The sequence below is a fragment of the Marmota monax genome, unplaced genomic scaffold (genome assembly GCF_021218885.2).
Source record: "Marmota monax isolate L192 unplaced genomic scaffold, Marmota_monax_Labrador192_F-V1.1 WCK01_AAM20220418_F8-fsc00023, whole genome shotgun sequence".
Taxonomy (NCBI): Eukaryota; Metazoa; Chordata; class Mammalia; order Rodentia; family Sciuridae; genus Marmota; species Marmota monax.
In genome coordinates, this window is record NW_026692907.1 from 827,908 (window position 1) to 846,215 (window position 18,308).

The following is an 18,308-nucleotide window of genomic DNA, read 5'->3' on the forward strand; positions in this document are numbered from 1 at the left end:
CTCCAAAATGTGACTTTAATTGGATGAACATTATATATTAATTTTAAAAACTGATAATTTTATAATACCCAGAAGGTGAGTCTCAAGGTCTTTTTTATTTGCTTCATTATACAGTTTTCAACTGGGGATGTAATTCATTGGTAGAGGATCAGCCTAGCAAGTATAGGACCTGGGTTTGATCCCAGCACCACCACCACAAAAAAAAAAAAAATAAATAAAGATTTACAGTTTTCTTTAGCTAGCTCCTATACTATTCCTATTTATTCCTAGGTATTTTGTTGTTTTCCTCAATATCGTAAGTGTAATATTTGTTTCTACCCACTTCTAAGTGGTTTTTGCTACCACAGGAAAAGAGCAACTGATTTTGAAATACTGAACTCATGACTAGCCACACATCACAAATTACGTTTTAATTTTAGTAATTAATGGTAGGAATTCAGTAATAATTTTAGTAGCATCTTAGGTTTTCTAAGAATACAGTCAGATCATCTACAAAGAAAAATGTTATTCTTTTCCAAAAAAGTTTCACTTCATTTTATTGTGGTAGTCAGAACCTCAAAAACAATGTTGACTAACAGAGGTGATCATGTATTACTCTGGGCTTGTTTCCTGATTTTAATGTTCAGTGGTTCATCATTTAATGTAACACTTGCTGTTGGTGTGGGAGGGCTGTTAATAGTCTTTATTGAGTTTAAATAATTTCCCTCTATTCCTATTTATTATGAATGCCAATACCAATTCATCAAATTTTTGGCATTTCTCACAATATTTATATAGTGGTTGCTCTTTTTTGATTCATGTTATAATGAGCTATAGCCATCAATTTCTTAATACTGGACAACCCTAGCAGTACTTGGTCATGATGAATTGTTCTTTTTGCTATATTTATTGACTGATTTTGCAATGCTGGGGATGGAACCCAAGGCCTTTTGCATGCTACTCAAGCACTCCACCATTGAGCTAGATTCTCAGTCCTAATTTTCAAAAATTTTTAGGAAGTTTGCATCTATATTCTATAGGTAAAATCAGTATTGTGTTTTCTATACATAAATGTTTATGTTCTATATCATTTTTTAATATTAAGACTAGGTAAACTTTATAAAATGAAAACTATCAAACACTTTTCTATGGTTTGTATTTTGAAAAAGCTTTCCAGGTAAATCTAAAACATACTTTCCAAATAAAAACCACTATTAATCTATTTGGATTTTAAGCTGTATTATATTTAGTCCTTTAGAGTGAAAAAAAGTAATATAGTAATATACTTTGTGGTACCTTTTCTTAAGACCAATCTTTGCTCCTAGGTAGGTGAGGTGTAAGGGTATAGAGGGGGGAAAATATACTCTTCTCTTGAGTTTCTGTCAAGAGGGAAACTAATGCTTCCTAGGCACAGATATGCTTTCTTTTTTTTTTTTTTTAAATATATTTTTTAGATGTTGATGTACCTTTGTTTTATTTTATTTTATTTATTTATATGTGGTGCTGAGGATTGAACCCAGTGCCTCACACAGGCTAGGCAAGCACCCTGCCACTGAGCCACAACCCTAGCCCTCACAGATATGCTTTCTGGCAGGTTCTTTCCTCTAGATTTTTTCTTGTATGAACCTATTCCCCAAACTTTAATACAATATATAACGTATCTAAGAAGCCTAGATATAAAATTTGTTGTTGGGTACATTATATTATTTTACCAGGCGTTTAATGATTGCCACTCTCTTAGCTAGCATATCATTTTTTCCTCTGCTAATATTAAATTTATGTCAAAGCAACACTGAAACACATTCCTTATCAACAGATACACAACCTTTTAGAAAAAAAGGCTCATAAATTTAGAATGAAAATGAAACACATATTTGAAACAATAGTAGAGAGTACAAAAAAAGAGGAAGACAGGGCATAAATATTGGAGTTCTACTCCACGACAGGCAATAAACCAGGTCCTTTAAATCTGCCACTGGCGTACGGTAAAACAGTTCTAAATGCCAATGTTGGCTAACAACAAAGGTAAGTGAGATCACGTCAACAGCCTGGGCTGTATTGTACACACTGCATAATAAGACATATATAATTCTTTGGTTATAGTCATAGTTAGAATACCTGTCATCAGCCAAGAAAACTCATGATACAAACATTTCTTTTTAGGTGTAGTACTTCATGCACTTGCCTCTATGCTTGATATTACAGGAGCAATAAACAAACATTATACCTTAAAGCACTCTATGAAGAAAACAGTACATATACTTACAGGTAGTTTGTGGTTGAATCCTTTTACTCGAATAATTAAACCATGCTCTCCAGCTACCAGTTTATACTCCAGCTGTGCCACATCAGCTTCATAAGCTGGTTCCGCAAGATTATGGGTAAGGATATTGACAAAGATATCAAAGAGGACCACACTGAAAAGTTTACCGAATGCAAACAACATTATTAATTGGCAAGAAAGACATGAATAGATTTGCTTCAAATTAGAATTTTTTTAAAAAACTTTACTTTTAGAAAGGTATTATTAATTCCTCACTCTGAAATGTAAAACTGAATGCTAATTTGGTTCAAAGGTAAATATAGCTTACTCAGGACTCAGTTTCACAGGCATATTAGTGGTGCTTCCTAGGCTTTTTCATGTCATGTACATGTATAAAATGACATTAGTTATATTGTATAATGAAGGGAATGGAATAGGCATCAGAAGCTATTGGCCTAAGGCTCATGGCTTCTCTCCAGACTTTTTTGGGGGTTGGAGGGTAACTAGAGATTGAAGCCAGGGGTGCTCTACCACTGAACATTATCCCTAGTCCTTTTTATTTTTTGTTTTGAGGAGGATCTTGCTAAGTTGCTGAGGCTGGCCTCAAACTTGCCATCCTCCTAACTTGAACTTACCATCCTGTCTCAGTGAGCCACAGCCAAGTGCCACTGTGCCTGGTTACTCTCCAAACTTAAGCTTTCTGACAGACAAATTGAAAATATGAGGGAAGGCAAGTTTTTAGAGTAAACATTATAATAGAGTTTAATACTGCTTGTCATTTTAAGGTTGGATACAGTTAAGTGGCAAAGGAAAAGTTCACTATCAATTCCTGAGCACTTTCTGTGACTCTGCACATCTTAGGCTCTCTAATTTTCCACAATGTCGCTATCCAAATATTTAGGCAAACTGCTAAGAACAAGTTGTAATTTGATTCCTTGGCAGTGTTTAAGTACAGGATCAACAGATCCAACAGTCCTCACTATAGACTAGGAGTTAACCCTAGAGTACAGCGAGAACTGATCATTAAGAACTTTCACAATTCACTAAACTCTGTGACTAGCCTATACCATCAGCATGTTTTACATATGGGTGCTAGAGTATGATTTTAATGTTTAGTACCAATACAAATAGCTTGTCTGGAGCATAGGAAAAACGTAAATCAGTAACATAGTTCAAGTACTGTGATAGAAAATGAGAGGATGATTTAAACCAAGACAAAAGTTTTCCAATAATTAAAAAAAAATGGGCCTGGGGTTGTGGCTCAGTGGTAGAGCACTTGCCTGGCATGCGTGAGGCCCTGGGTTTGATCCTCAGCACCACATAAAAATAAATAAATAAAATAAAAGATCCACTGACAACTAAAAAATATTAAAAAAAAAAATCAGAAAAAGGACAGTTGCTTACTTTGTGGCAGACTTCTGTATCAAAGGTGTAATTAGATGGAAACGTATATAGGCTGAAAAAAAAAAAAAAAAAAGACCGTAGATAATTTATGGAAGCTCAGAGGCTTCAAATATTTTTTAATTGTGAATAAAGTACAAATACTTAAATCTTCATATTTTATTTTTTTCTACACACTACATTTTTATTTTTAAGGTTTTTTTTTTAAAGACAGTATTTACCATTCCAAATAAAGTACCCTGTGAGACTTTCTAAGTGAAGATCAGATATATGGATACACACAAAGAGGTATATGAATATTCACACTTATTAATAGCTTCAGACAGGGAAAATGTTAGGGTATACATGTCAAGAACATTAAGGGAATAACCCTAAAGTTTACAGAAAGTTTTGACAGAACCTTTTTCTATGGAAGCTGAATTAAGAACATTTTCTGAAAGTCTTATAAGCCATTCAAGAAAAATTGTGAAGAGGTGGTGATATAGCTCAGTGGAAGAATGCATGCTTAACAAGCAGAAGACTGTGGGTTTAATCCCCAGCAGAATGATGAAAGGATAGATAGAGAAAAAGGAAGAATGGAGGGAGGGAGAAAAGAAGAGAGGGAAGATGGATGGATTGATTTATGGAAACACTTTCTCAACAAACTCAAGATTTCTTCACAGAACTAAGGTATAACTGTATTTGGATTTGGGACATTAGTTAAATTACATCTAAGGACACTTAGTTTATGATTCCAAGTTGCTTCAGGAAGTTTCAATGCTATAAACCAGGAACAAAACATAAAAAAGCCACATAGTTTGGGTCATAACCTTAAAAATCAAGAAATTTAGTCTGTTTAACAACTCTACATGATGCTTCCTTTATAATGAAAAGCAAGATAGCAAGAGGCAGATGGGGGAAATTTTTACATCTGTAATGCTGGATTAGGCTACTGTTATATCCAAGAATAATTTTAAAAAAATGTTTTTAGTTGTAGATGTACACAATACCTTTATTTTGTTCATTTAGTTTTTTTATTGTGGTGCTGGGGATCGAACTCAGTGTCTCACACATGCTAGGCAAGTGTTCTACCACTGAGCCACAACCCCAGCCCTGTAAGAATATTTTTTTTCATATAATCTTATGTTCAAATAATACCAATTCCTTAAATGGCCAAACATCTGGCTCCACTTTCATTTATCTAAAAGAAAAGTATCTGAAAACAATTTCTAGGCTTGAATTTTTATTTACTGAAAAACAGAGTATCTGTAAGTATTTATGTGATAACATAGGAACACAGTATGAATCTGATAGATAAGCCTAGAAAAGGTCTCCACAGGTAAAGGGAAAAGGAAGTGGGCAAGACACAGGGGGAAAAAGAATGTTGCTATGAAGAGGAGGAAGATTTGTTTTAATTACCTCACATCTTTTAGGGAGGGTAACATATTACCTTTTGGGATTTTGAATTTGTTGTCTTTCTTATACCACAGGGAACCTTGTGGAGTATTCACAATTTTAACAGGGTATTCTGTTTCAGGGCAATCAAAAGCCTTCAATGTGAAATCCGTGGCTAACAAAAGAACAGAATAAAAACATTCCATTATTCTAACAGAATTTTCAATCTGTTCTTGGTTTTAAAAGTTTAAATAACCATTTTGTGTGTGTGTGGCAAAAATAAGCCATATTTAAATACTAGAGTATGCTGTATATAAACTCTGAAAAATCTGTGATTTCCCAAATTTCGATTTCCATGAATTTGGGTTCATTTCCTTTCTCAAAAAAATTCTGAAAGAGGAACTTCTGATTAGGATAGTTGTATAATTCACTTTATGAATGAATACATTCTTGAATGTCTTTTACCAACTTTATGGACATTTGAAAGTCTACAAAATAATTCTGCTCAAACAAAGCCAAACTTGTAATTTCAGTTAATAAAAACAAATTATTACATCCAATATAGGTGATAAATAGGTAACTGGAGGGAAAATGAGAATGAAAGAATAAATTGTTATAGTTATTTCTCTTAAAAAAACTTTAGTTGTTTAGATATTTAATGTTCAAGATATGAAACTGAATTGCCCAAAATCATAAGACTTATAAAAAGAAAAGTTAGCCACAAGGGGGCACATGCAGGCCGATAATCTAAGTGACTTGGGAGGCTAAGACAGGAGGATCATCAATTTTGAAATCAGCCTCAGCAACTTAGTGAGACCCTCTCATAAAATAAAAAACAAAAAGGGCTGGGGATGTACATCAATTGTAAAATGCCTTTAAATCCAATATAGTAAAACACACACACACACACACACACACACACACACACACACACACACACACCCCACATGGCTTTTTTCCTAATTGAGACGAGATGCACATGATAGAAAATTAGCCATTTTAAAGTGAATATTTCAGAGGCATTAATACACCCACAATATTGCACAACCACTGATCTAGTGCCATATAATTTTCCAAATCACCCCAAAAGGAAAGCCTATTATTTTTAAGGGAGTTGCTCCCTATTAACCATTCCCCTCCCCAGATCCTAGCAACCTTTACTATGTTCTGTCTCTGTAGATGTACTTTTTTAGATATTTCAAATAAATGTATTCATATATGGCCTTGTCACTTGGTATGGTATTCCCAAGGTTTATCACTGTATTTCCTTTCTATTTATGGCTGAGTAGTATTCTAGAATGTGTATACCACAATTTATCCAATCATCCATTTGGCTGTTTTTTTATCTTTTGACTGTCGTTAATAATGCTAGTATGATCATGATGTAAGTGTATTTGTTTGAGTGCTTTTTTCAACTCTTTTGTATATATATGTAGTAATGAAATTGCTGGGAAAATAAAGTTTTCTGAATGTATTACATTCACAGACAACTGTAAAACCTTTGACTTAGGATAAGTAGCTTTCAAATTTTCTTACTACAACTCACAGAAATATTTCCAATGCAAGCAAGTTGATAGATACAAAACAATATTTTTTGAAATAACACCTTTTCTTTATGTAATAAAATATTTTCTATATTCTATTCTAATTGATTTTTTAATGCTTTACAGCCCAATTACACTGACATCACAACCCATTAATATTTATTTTACAACATTTTGATGGGTTGTAAACCACAATTTGAAAAACACTAGAAAATATGATAAGATAATGACAATTTCTTCCTTTGAAAGGGTCAGCTATTATGTTCAAGAAAAAGCATAAATGTCAGGAAGCCAAGATTGGGGTTTAAGTCCCAGTTCTTCTATTCACCAATTAAATAGTTTGGGATAAGTCACTTTGTTTTTCTAAATTTGTGTTTTCATTCAGAAAAGAAAAGAATAATGCCTATAATTGGGATTCTAAAATAGGAATTCATATGGTACTTTGTAAAACATTATGTACTATACAAGTTTTGCTGATTAGTACATGGATAGATTATGTAAAATGACTGCTATCTTACTGACCTATGTACTTGTTTTCAGCTGGAAGATGAAGATCTGGATTTAATTCAAAATTACTCTTCCACAGTTCAGCCCAGGAGTTTTCAACATCTGTAGAGAAGAAAGACAAACTGATCCAACAAATAAGGCCATGATCAGAATTCTCTTAACAAACCTATCATTGACTAGCCTCCACAAATTAATTCTGACATATCCAGGCAATCTAGAATTTCACTGCTCAAAGTGTAGTCCCATTAGCACTCTTATCAGCTGGGAAACTGTTAGATACATAAACTCTCAGGTCCTTCGCAGACCCCTTGAATCAATATCTGTATTTCAATAACATCAAAAAGTGACACACTATATTTGAAAAGTACTTTTCTAAAAATGATTTCCAAATACCAAAACAGGATTTTTTTCAATAGCTAATAAATATAAGCATAGCAGAAAATAATTCCTCCCAAATTAGAGTAAGTAATTTTCATTTCAAAGGGAACTTTAAAAAAAAATTATACTCACCCCAACACAAGAACCATCAGATAAGATCATTAAAGCATAAAAATTCCAAAGTAAATCAGATAAATCTAATTGGAAGACAAAATATTTACCTTCTATGCTGTACTGAGTCCCAAACCACTTTTCCCTGAGGTTGCATTTTCCCTCATTAGCACCAGAGAGTAGAACAAGATTTGCTTTTTGAGGAACTAGCTGATTAAGGGCTTCAGCAATGACCTAATAACAGTGGAAGGGGGAATGGTGGTGGTAAGGAAAGGGAGACATATACAATAATAATCTTAACTTAATATATTTCTGTTAAAAAGGCAAAGTTACATTGTTAGACACCCCCAAGATCCTAGCATCCTGATGTTTATAAAACTATTTAAAGTGCATGAACACCCATATTTACAAAGCATCATTAATTAATTAATATGTCAAGTATTTTTTTCAGTTTTACTGAGGTATAACTGACAATTATCAAATGTTTCATGATAATAAGTCCCACATATTAACAGCACTAGCAATAAAAACTGCTATTATTTACTATGTTTTTACTATATGCCATTCAGTGCTCAACATACACTATTTCATTTAATCCAAAAAAATAATAATAAGGTATAATCATTTTAAAGAAAATAATACTCAGCTTCAGAGATTAAAAACTAATGCTCAGGTTAAAGATTATGTGATGTACAAAAAAAAAAAAAAACACAGCTAGAAGTGTCAAAAGTGGAATTCTAACCATACTGTACATGCCAAAGAATATACTCTTAAAAACTATATACTACTTCATACACAAGTCAGTAAAATGATGCCAAAGCAAGGCCTCCTCTAATAATCCTTCATCTGCGATAAGGATTAAATTCAAGATTATGTAGTTAATTTGGAATTTCAAGTAAAATTTAAACATTTCTTTGAGAAAAAACAACAAATGGTGGTTTGGAAAAAACACTCAGATCACTAGACATAACCAACCTAGAGAGATAGCAAGAATGTGTAATTGTTACTTCTTCCTTTGCCTTTCCCTATCCTCTTTAAAAGAAAGTTTTGGAATAAACACCCTTTCTAAAATTTCTCAACCTCAGCACTAGTAACATCCTGGGTCAGATAATTCTTTGTTGTAAGTAACTGTCTTCTGCATTTTAGGATGGTTGGCAGCATCTTAGGCTTCCATTTACCAGATTTCAGGAACCGCCCTCTCCATGCCCAACCCTTAGTTATCACAACCAAAATATCTCTAGACAGTGACAAATATCCCCTGGGGAAGAAATCATCACTGGTTGGCTACTGTTACCCCGTAAGAACAAAGGTGATATGTTCCCCAGTAGTAGAGGAATGCCCCTCACCAACTATTCACCTATATGTAATATTATCTGTAAATCATGTTTCTAATTTAGAGAATTTTTAATTTGGGGTGGGGGGGTTCTGGGGATTGAACCCACAGGCATTTAACCACTGGGCCACACCCCCAGCTGTGTGTGTATGTGTATACGTGCGTGTACACACACACACACACACACACACATATATTTTTTAAACAGGGTCTCACTAAGTTGCTGAGGCTGGCCTCAAACTTGGAACTTACTACCTGAGCCTCTCAAATCAGTGGGATTATAGGCATATGCCACCATGCCCAGCTAATTTAGAAAATCTTACATTTTTCTTGTAAGAATTTTGTGATCCCCCAAAGTTATTTATTTATCAAAGTCAAAATACTTTTAAATATATGCAAAACTGAGGGTGGCACATGCCTATAATCTTTTTTTCAATAAAGATATCCAACATAATATGTAATAAAAGAACAAACAAAGGTTTTATCACTTTGGTTCCAGTTCAAAGTCACCTTATTGAACCATACATCATGAAGTTAACAGCTGTACATCTAGGAAATTTACCAATAGAGCTCTCTTTTACTGGTGTGTATATTTTAATCTATCTAGTAGGTATTTCTCCCACTCTTTGGTTGGCTAGAACAGCAATCTGTGTCTGGATTTAATTGTCCTGAATTTCCAAAAAAATTAAAAGGTAAGCTAAACAACTTCTTAAGTATGTTTAAGAACTAAATAAAATAATTCTTAACTGCCTTAACTATTTTAGATGTCTGAACAATGTGAAAACTTTAAGCTTCTTATATTAAAACATAATCATGTAAAATAATGAGAAATTACTCATACAACTATTGCAATTTCTTCTGCTTAAACAAATAAAAAATCCTGACTAAATATAACCAAGTTTTCTCTTTTCTCAGAGTATACTTTTTAAGTATACTCTTGGTACTTTTTCACCCTTCTCTTTTCCTAAAAGCAAGTTTTAGAAGTGGAAACCTCCTTACTTCCGGCTTGTATTCAAAAAGAAGCTGGTCTCCAGTGAGAAAGTCCTGCAGTGGGTACAGTTGCATGTTTTCACACATGTTTTCCACATACTCAACTGGATCTGTCTGTAAAGAGGCAAAATTATTTCACACCAGAACCTCTCCGCTGTTATCCTTTTTTTTTTTAAATTTTTTTAATACTTATTTATTAGTTTTCGGCGGACACAACATCTTTGTTTGTATGTGGTGCTGAGGATCGAACCCGGGCCGCACGCTCGATATGGCTTGAGCCACATCCCAGCCCCCGCTGTTATCCTTAATTGGCCACAATACTCATATATTTTCTGTTTTCAAAAATGAACTCAAAAGTAGATATAACTGCAGCTTAAGAATCTGATGCTTGCAATTCCACAAAAATATCAGTGGAAGGTACTGCCTTAAGGAGTTTAATCTCACACCCCTCCAAACCCCTTCTGAGTCTGACAGCTCAACTAGATTCTAGTCAGGTTACAGTCTCTTCATGAGAGCAATCATAACACTGAATTGTAAATGCTCATCTGTCCAGTGCTCCACATGACTGCAAGGTCAATAAAGACAGTGGACCTACTACTACAGCACTATCACCAAAAAACTATTTGTAAGGATCAAACAAATGAAAACATGAGTATCATTAGATAAAATTATTGAGTAGCGAGTAAAACAGTAGTTACCAGAGGTGGGAAGGGTAGTGGGCAGAAGGGATAGAGAGAGGATGGTTAATAGATACAGGAATACTGCTAGATAGGAACAATAACTTTTAATGCTCTTTAACATAGTAGGACAAATATGGTTGACAGCAGTTAATTATATATTTCAAAATAGCTAGAGGACAGAATTTTGAATGCTTCCAACATAAACTAATTATAAATGCTTGAAGTGATAGATATGCCCATTAACCTGATGTGATTGTTACACATTGTACTGTGTATTAATATATCACTGTACCACACAAACATGTACAATTATTATGTGTTAAGTAAAAATAAAGTTTTTAAAAAAAGTTATATTACTCAGTATTGTACAGTTCTCTGAACCAATGAAATGGAAATAATTTTCCAGAAGAAAGCAATAAATTCAAGTATTTATTAAGCATCCAGATACACAGAATTTTAAAACTGAGGGTGGCACACGCCTATAATCTTAGTGACCTGGGAGGCCAAGACAAGAAGTTTGTAAGTTCTAGGCCAGCCTCAGCAACTTATTAAGATCCTCAGCAACTTAGACTTGTCTCAGAACAAAAAATAAAAAGGACTAGGGATGTAGCTCAATAGTACAGAGACCCTGGGTTCAATTCTCAGTAACAAAGAAACAAAAGGACCTCATAGGTCCTGTAGATAACAAGTGGTTCCATTCCCATGTTTCACATAGGAAATACACTGATTGATTAGGTGACTTGCCAAGCTTACACAAGCCAAGTATAGACTATAATTCTGGCTTCCTAATGTTATCTACATACTATTCCCCAAATACCTTCCTGCCTAGCCCTTACCATATATATATATATATATATATATATATATATATATATAGGCTGCATCTTATCTAATGGGAGAATGAAAATGAAGGTTACTGCATTCTGGAGCAGTAGTGACATAGGGTGGAGGCAGGAACAGACAAGCACGTATATATCATTCATACATTTCCATATAAAAATAGGATTAAAAAAAAGTAAGGAAAGTTCACTGTTAGCTTTTTTTCTCTATTTGAGAAAACATTCCCGTACCATCAATGTCACTAAAGTACTTGAAATAGCTCTTCCTGTTGTGTTCTCTATTTTTAAAATTATTTTAACTAACTTAAATGTAATTGCTCTCTTGTAGGTTATAGATAAAACTGAGTGATTCCAAGTATTTTCTATGAGAAAACACTAAGGACTCTAGCCAAAAGCAGATATGTCATGCCAAAACAATAGACTATGTGTTAGGGAAAAACCTTTTAAATGGGCTGGAGGTAGAGCATTTGCCTAGTGTGTAACCAAGGCTCTGGGTTAGATCCCCAGCACCACAAAAACAAAAACACACTTAAATGTTATCATTAAATTTTTATTTATTTATTTATGTACTAGGGATTGAACCCAGGGCTGCATTGTTACTGAGCTACATCCCCACCCCCTTTTTTCATTTTTTTATTTTGAAAGAGTCTGATAAATTGCTGAGGCAGGCCTTGAACTTGCAATCCTTCTCCTCAGTATCCTGAGTTGCTGGGATTAGTCATGTGCCACAGTAGCTAGCCATTTAATTTTTCTTTAAAATGTAATGCACATAGTACAATATTCAACCTTTTAAAGTGTATAATTTGGTAGCTTTTAGTACAATCATCAAGTTTTGTAATCATTACCTATCAAGTTTCAGAATACTTGCACTCACCCCAAAAGAAAATTTCTTACTCATTAGGCAGTCATTCCCAATTACTTACTTCCCTCAGTCCCTGAGACATCAGTCTATATTCTCTATGAATTAATCTATTCTGATTATTTCATATGAATGGACCTATTTAAAACGTGACCTTCTGTATTTGACTTCTTTCATTTAGCAGAGTGTCTTCAAGATTCACCTAAGTTATAACATAAATTATTCTTTTTATGGATGAATAATATTCCCTAATATACAGAGTCTACTTTTTATTTATCCACTCATCGGTTACAGTTGTTTCCATGTTTTGACTATAATATATAATGCCGCTATGAATATTTGTGCATAAGTTTTTCTTCAGACTTATGTTTTCAATTCTCTTGGGTGCATATCTAGGAATATGGATTCCATCCAGATCACCCTTTCTGTCATTGCTAATCCACCGTGTTTTCCTGAACACTTTCCACGGATCAGTATTGATGCTGGGGCTCCTTGGAAGGCCCAGCCGATGCAGCAAAATTCATATAACTAGTTCATATAACTCATATTTTGTCTGATATTTTGAGACAAGGTCTCACAAGCTGCTTAGGGCCTGGCTAAGTTGCTGAGGCTGGTTTTGAATTTGTGATGCTCTGGCCTCAGCCTCCTGAACCACTGGGATTATAGGCATGTGCTACAATACCCAGCTTGGTAGTTTGTTTTTGTTTTTGTTTTGTTTTGAGTGAGGGTGGGGAGAGGGGGAAATAGGGGAATGGTAACAGGGGATTGAACTCAGGGCCACTTGACCATTGAGCCACATCCCCAACTCTATTCTGTATTTTATTTAGAGATAGGGTCTCATTGAATTGCTTAACACCTTCCTTTGCTGAAGCTGGCTTTGAACTTGCAATCCTCCTGAGCTGCTGAGTTGGTTAGGTTTTAATCTAAGATGTTTTGGGTCTTGTGTTTTCAAATCAAGACAAATATTCATTAATACAAATACTCATCATGCCATAGATTGGGGGGAGTGATAAGCTATGGAATGGGGAGATGGCAGAAAAAAACATTATCTTGAAATGCACTTCCAACAAGTAACTGATAAGGCAAAAGAAAATATCATTTACTTAAACAATGCTAAAAAGCCAGTTGCAAAGAAAAGAATCTGGGTATGACAGAGTTGTCCACAATTCTCATTTCCACTCTTTTCCCTGCCACAGTTCTGGTCCACATACTGCCATCATAGCTGATGAGAATACTGATCAACATCACTCCTGGAAACAGATGACAGGACTTGCGGGTTCTAGATTTATCAATCCACTTACAAGGAATGTCTCTAGGACCCTTTTAGTAATCAATATGGGCCAGGTAGATTTTTCTGTTCCGTAAATAAGATTTCTAGTTCATTTCAAATAACTTCTTTTGAAGTATATAAACCACATTAAAACAGAAGTCAACAGTAACTGGAAATCTCGTTTTTGTGATCTTGTACTCAGTACTAAGTATCCTTTACTCATAATACATATTGAGGGAAGAGTACAGTGATGATCCAAAAATTCAGCTTTCAATGTTCTCTATGGTTGTTAAATCAGGAGCTCTCAAATCTAGGGTCCCGATATATCCCCTACAAGATGTCAGCAGACAAATTCAGGAGGGACCCATTAATTTGGTTGGAAAGAAATTACATATATTCACTAATCTATAAGTTACTTCTTTAAAATTATGAATATAGGCAACAAACCATGGTAATATTAATAGTATCTATGACCTTCTCCAAGAGAAATCACAATTGTAGATATCATGTATACTCAATGCTACTTAAAAATCCTGAAAATTACTAGATATTCTACCACATCTTGTTATTTAATAAAGAAACACATTATTATTTTTTACTGTTTTGAGTACTTTAATATTCCTTTGTAAACTACTATATTATGCATTTAAGAACACCATGGGAAAAAAAAAAGAACACCATGGGGGGCTGGGACTATAGCTCAGTGGTAGAGCACTTGCCTGGCATTGTGCGAGGCACTGGGTTCGATTCTCAGCGCCACATATAAATACATAAATAAAATAAAGGTCTATCAATGACTAAAAAAAAAATTAAAAAAAAAACACCATGGGGAGTGGGGAAACACTATGTACTGTGTATTAATTAACATTATTGTTTCAATGTTAAATTTCCCACTGAGACAACTATATTGAGGTAAGGCAAGAGACTGCCTCTGCCTTGATACATGCCAAAAAACATTTAGGCGGGGCTGGGGTTGTGGCTCTGTGGTACAGTGCTCACCTAGCACGTGAGAGGCCTTGGGTTCAATCCTTAGCACCACAAAAAAATAAATAAAATAAAAGTACTGTATCCAACTACAACTAAAACATAAATATTTTAAAAAAACATTTAGGGTGAAGTATGACATTGTATATAATTAACTGTCAAAAGGTTCAATAAAAAATAGACACACACACAGAAAGAGAAGAAAGAAAATATGATGAATTATTATCAACTGGTAATATTATCAGTTTAGGTGAGCGATATACCAATGATCACTATTCTACTGATAATTTTTCCAAAATTTTAAAAAGCCAAGAGGATTAAGTAGTATTCTGAGGAGGGGTCTACAACATTCAACAGACTTCTAAAGGGATCCAAGCCACAAACAGGGGGAAAAACCCTCTGCTCTAAACTCTTTACCTTTCAACATTAAATAATATCTTTCTTTTATATGTCCTTATACTATATAGATAATTTCTTACTTATGTTCCTTTCTATTGCTTAGAATATAACCAAATCTTATTCAAACCCTATATTTTGATACTGAACTCAATTCAAATTTTCTACACCCATGAAGACTTCTCCTATCCTATTTCCATCAAGGAAAACATTGTCTTTCCCCTAAAATAGCAAAGCTCAGTGTTTCTAACATTATACATGGCAACTACTACAGATTTACCTTAAAGAATACCTTCACAATATTTGAATTCCCAAACTACCATAGCACAGCAAGCTTTCCATGAATGTTTATCAGAGGGATAGATAGGATGGATGATTACATTGACAAATGGCTGTGATACAACATGATCTATGTCATCTGTCTAATCCTGTGACTGTTACTCAATATAAATACTCAAAACAAGATTTAATTTTTAGATAGCCTCAAGGCCATCTTGAGACTCACATGACAAAGAATGGCAGAATAAAAACTCCAGTGACACTTCCAAAAAGAGGAACAATGTCCACACCAGTTTCAACTTGGTCACAGATAACATTCAAAAAGAATTTGACTTCCAATACCTGTTCTTGGTAATGAAATTCATTATCCTCAATTTTCTGAATCTCTTCAAAAACTCTATGAAAGAAAATGATAATTAGAGATATACTTAAATTTATCACTAGAATCATCAACAAGAAAAAAGAAGCATAAAAATAAAGAACTGGCTAAATAAATGTAAAACCTTAGCGTACACTCACATGTAGAATGATGAGGATATGAAGCCAGTAAAGGAAATAGAGTAGGAAATGCCTAAAAAGCCATCCCACAGGACTAAACCATGTGTACTGGCAGGCTGAAGGCTAAAACATATTAGAATTGACTCCTGGCCTCATTCTAAGAAGTTTATTACCTTTTTTCTGGGCCTAGCTTCTGCAGCATTTTTAAATACTGAAAGACAGTATGAGCAACCTGAAAACAAAACATCTCATTAGTCTATTACATAAAGTAATACCTATATAAAAGAAAAAAACTCCATGTTAATATTTACCTCATAGAAATGTTCATAACCTTCATCAGTTAATGTGATAGAAATGCTGAACACTGAATAAGTAGAATTTTGCTCAAATCCTGTCTCACCATTTCCACCAAATAATGCAAGAGCCCAGCACCTATAGTTGGGAAAAAATAATCCAATCAGTATATCTGAATTGACAGCCTACAAATACTTCAAATTAACAAAATAGGCTTTTCTATGTAAAATTTGGGAATCTTAGCTTTTGATTAAATATAATTTCTAATAGTAAATTTCAAAGTACAAATTTTAAAAGCATAAAGCCTTCCAACAGACGATTGTGCACTTGGGAGTCCCAGAAGGAAGTAACAGCCGTCTTTACCTGTTTAATGGGGAAGCTAATAGATATTGCAACACAGTTCTTGAAATAAACAATACAAAATATTAAGATATGGCTGCTGGGAAGCATTTCACTTATCATTTCTTATTTTGTCTCTTAAAAGAAATCTTAAAATGTATCAAATACATTCCAGTTTAGAAAGTCAAATGAGCTCTTTGAGACTATTAGCTAATCTATATAGATTGTCTAAGAAAGAAACAAGACTGGATATTTTCCTGACTAAAATAATATCCTAAACTTTTTTTTCCAAAAAACTATGGAGTACTTTATGTATTTTCGTGTCATCCTTGCACAGGGACTGTGTTAATCTCTGAATCAATTTACTTTATTTTATTTTTATTATATCTGCTACCAAAGTGAGCACCTGAAAACTTAAGGGAGAAGGACTCCAAAATGAAGTATTTGAAATTTGTAATAAAGTTTGGTAAATTTGCACACATCTCAAAGCACATTATACATACTGTAAAAGGTATGTATAAACTCAATTATAATTGGTTTATTCTTTTATAATAACTCTAGCCTCTTCATTTTCTTTATTTTAGAACACACTGATATCTTCAAGCACCTCTTTACATTTCTCATCTCTTTTCATTCTCAAATTAATTAATTAACAAAAAAGTCAATCAAGGAATTACCATAATATCCTGGTCCTGATTCTAAAGTTTTGTTTCTATTATTTGGATGTAGGTGACTTACATAGGTGCTTACATGCATCATGACACACTCTGCTAAGAAAGTTACATACACTTTTCACAACCTCATATATTTTGTACAACTGATCTACACACTGAAATTTTCATTAAAGTCCACCTTTTGGTTTAGAAAAGCCTAAAAAATCCAGTTTTTAAATAATTTACTCCTTTACTATTTTGTCAAATCCAAATTCTTGATTAGAGTTAACCAATTTATGTAATTCTGGAATTTATTACTTTCATTTATGATGTTGGTGTACAGTATGAGGAAATAACAAAATAGAAGATGACAATTAAAATAAATGAGGTTATGGATATGATTACAACTAAGAATTAAATTTTACTGTAGACCTCCTGGCAGCTAAAGCAAAAGAACGAGCAATGTAACACTTATTGTTTACTATTATCTTTCAGAGGTTGTTACACTGAAAATTCTTAATAACTGAATACTTGCTTTTTTCTAAGGTAAGAAAGAATGCTGCCTTTGCCTTCATGTCCAACCAGCCAGGAGATATAATGAAGTGGCTTCACCCTTTAAAAAAAATTTAAAGGTCAGAACAAAAGCTTTTTTACACTAGAAAATCTTATCTCTAAGACTATAACATTTGATTTATTCTTTTTTGGTTTGGTTTGGTACTAGGGGTTGAACCTAGGGTTGCTCTACCACTGAACCACATTTCCAACCCTTTATAATTTTTGAGACAGGGTCTCACTAAGTTGCTTAGGGCCTCTCTAAAGTTGCTAAGGCTGGTCTTGAATCTGTGATCCTCTTCTCTCAGCCTCCCAAGTCACTGGGATTACAGACTTGTGCAACTGCACACAGTAACTACAATATTTGATAACATAATTAAACTTGTTCTTACAGAAATCCACTAAATGTGAAATTGCAATTAATTTAAAAGCAGCAAGATAAAAATATAAAATATGGTAAATCACTTTATCTGAAATCATTGAATGAGTACAATCATTCCAAAATTTAAGGCTACAACTTCTTTTCTTGGATACCAAACTTCTCTCCTTTCATGATAAAATCTTATTTGTCTCACCCAAAATAAAAGTAATATAGACTATCATTTTAGAACCTAATACAGGGCTGTTATGAATCACTCTGTCTACAAACAAAAGCTTTGTAAAATGAAATGTGTTATTCTAAAGGTTGGAAATCTGGGTTCTCGTTTTAGTTTTTTCAATTAAGTCAGTTTCTAGTTTTAGTTTCCTTCAAGTAAATCAGTACTTTAAACAAAAGACATAACCTC

At 33.7% G+C, this 18,308-nt stretch overlaps 1 protein-coding gene across 2 annotated transcripts in view; it reads right to left on the bottom strand.

The window, feature by feature from the left end:
- The window catches only part of Nrdc (nardilysin convertase), an 87,989-nt gene that overhangs the window by 11,452 nt on the left and 58,229 nt on the right, over nt 1–18,308 (bottom strand). For both annotated transcript variants that reach the window (XM_046450937.2, XM_046450938.2), the window contains 10 exons: nt 17,507–17,584; nt 15,997–16,117; nt 15,859–15,917; nt 15,530–15,584; nt 9,890–9,994; nt 7,668–7,791; nt 7,084–7,170; nt 5,073–5,192; nt 3,647–3,698; nt 2,246–2,396 (listed from right to left, as the gene is read on the bottom strand). In XM_046450937.2, coding sequence (XP_046306893.1) covers nt 2,246–2,396; nt 3,647–3,698; nt 5,073–5,192; nt 7,084–7,170; nt 7,668–7,791; nt 9,890–9,994; nt 15,530–15,584; nt 15,859–15,917; nt 15,997–16,117; nt 17,507–17,584 — 952 coding nt within the window. The remainder of the gene's footprint in view (nt 1–2,245; nt 2,397–3,646; nt 3,699–5,072; nt 5,193–7,083; nt 7,171–7,667; nt 7,792–9,889; nt 9,995–15,529; nt 15,585–15,858; nt 15,918–15,996; nt 16,118–17,506; nt 17,585–18,308) is intronic.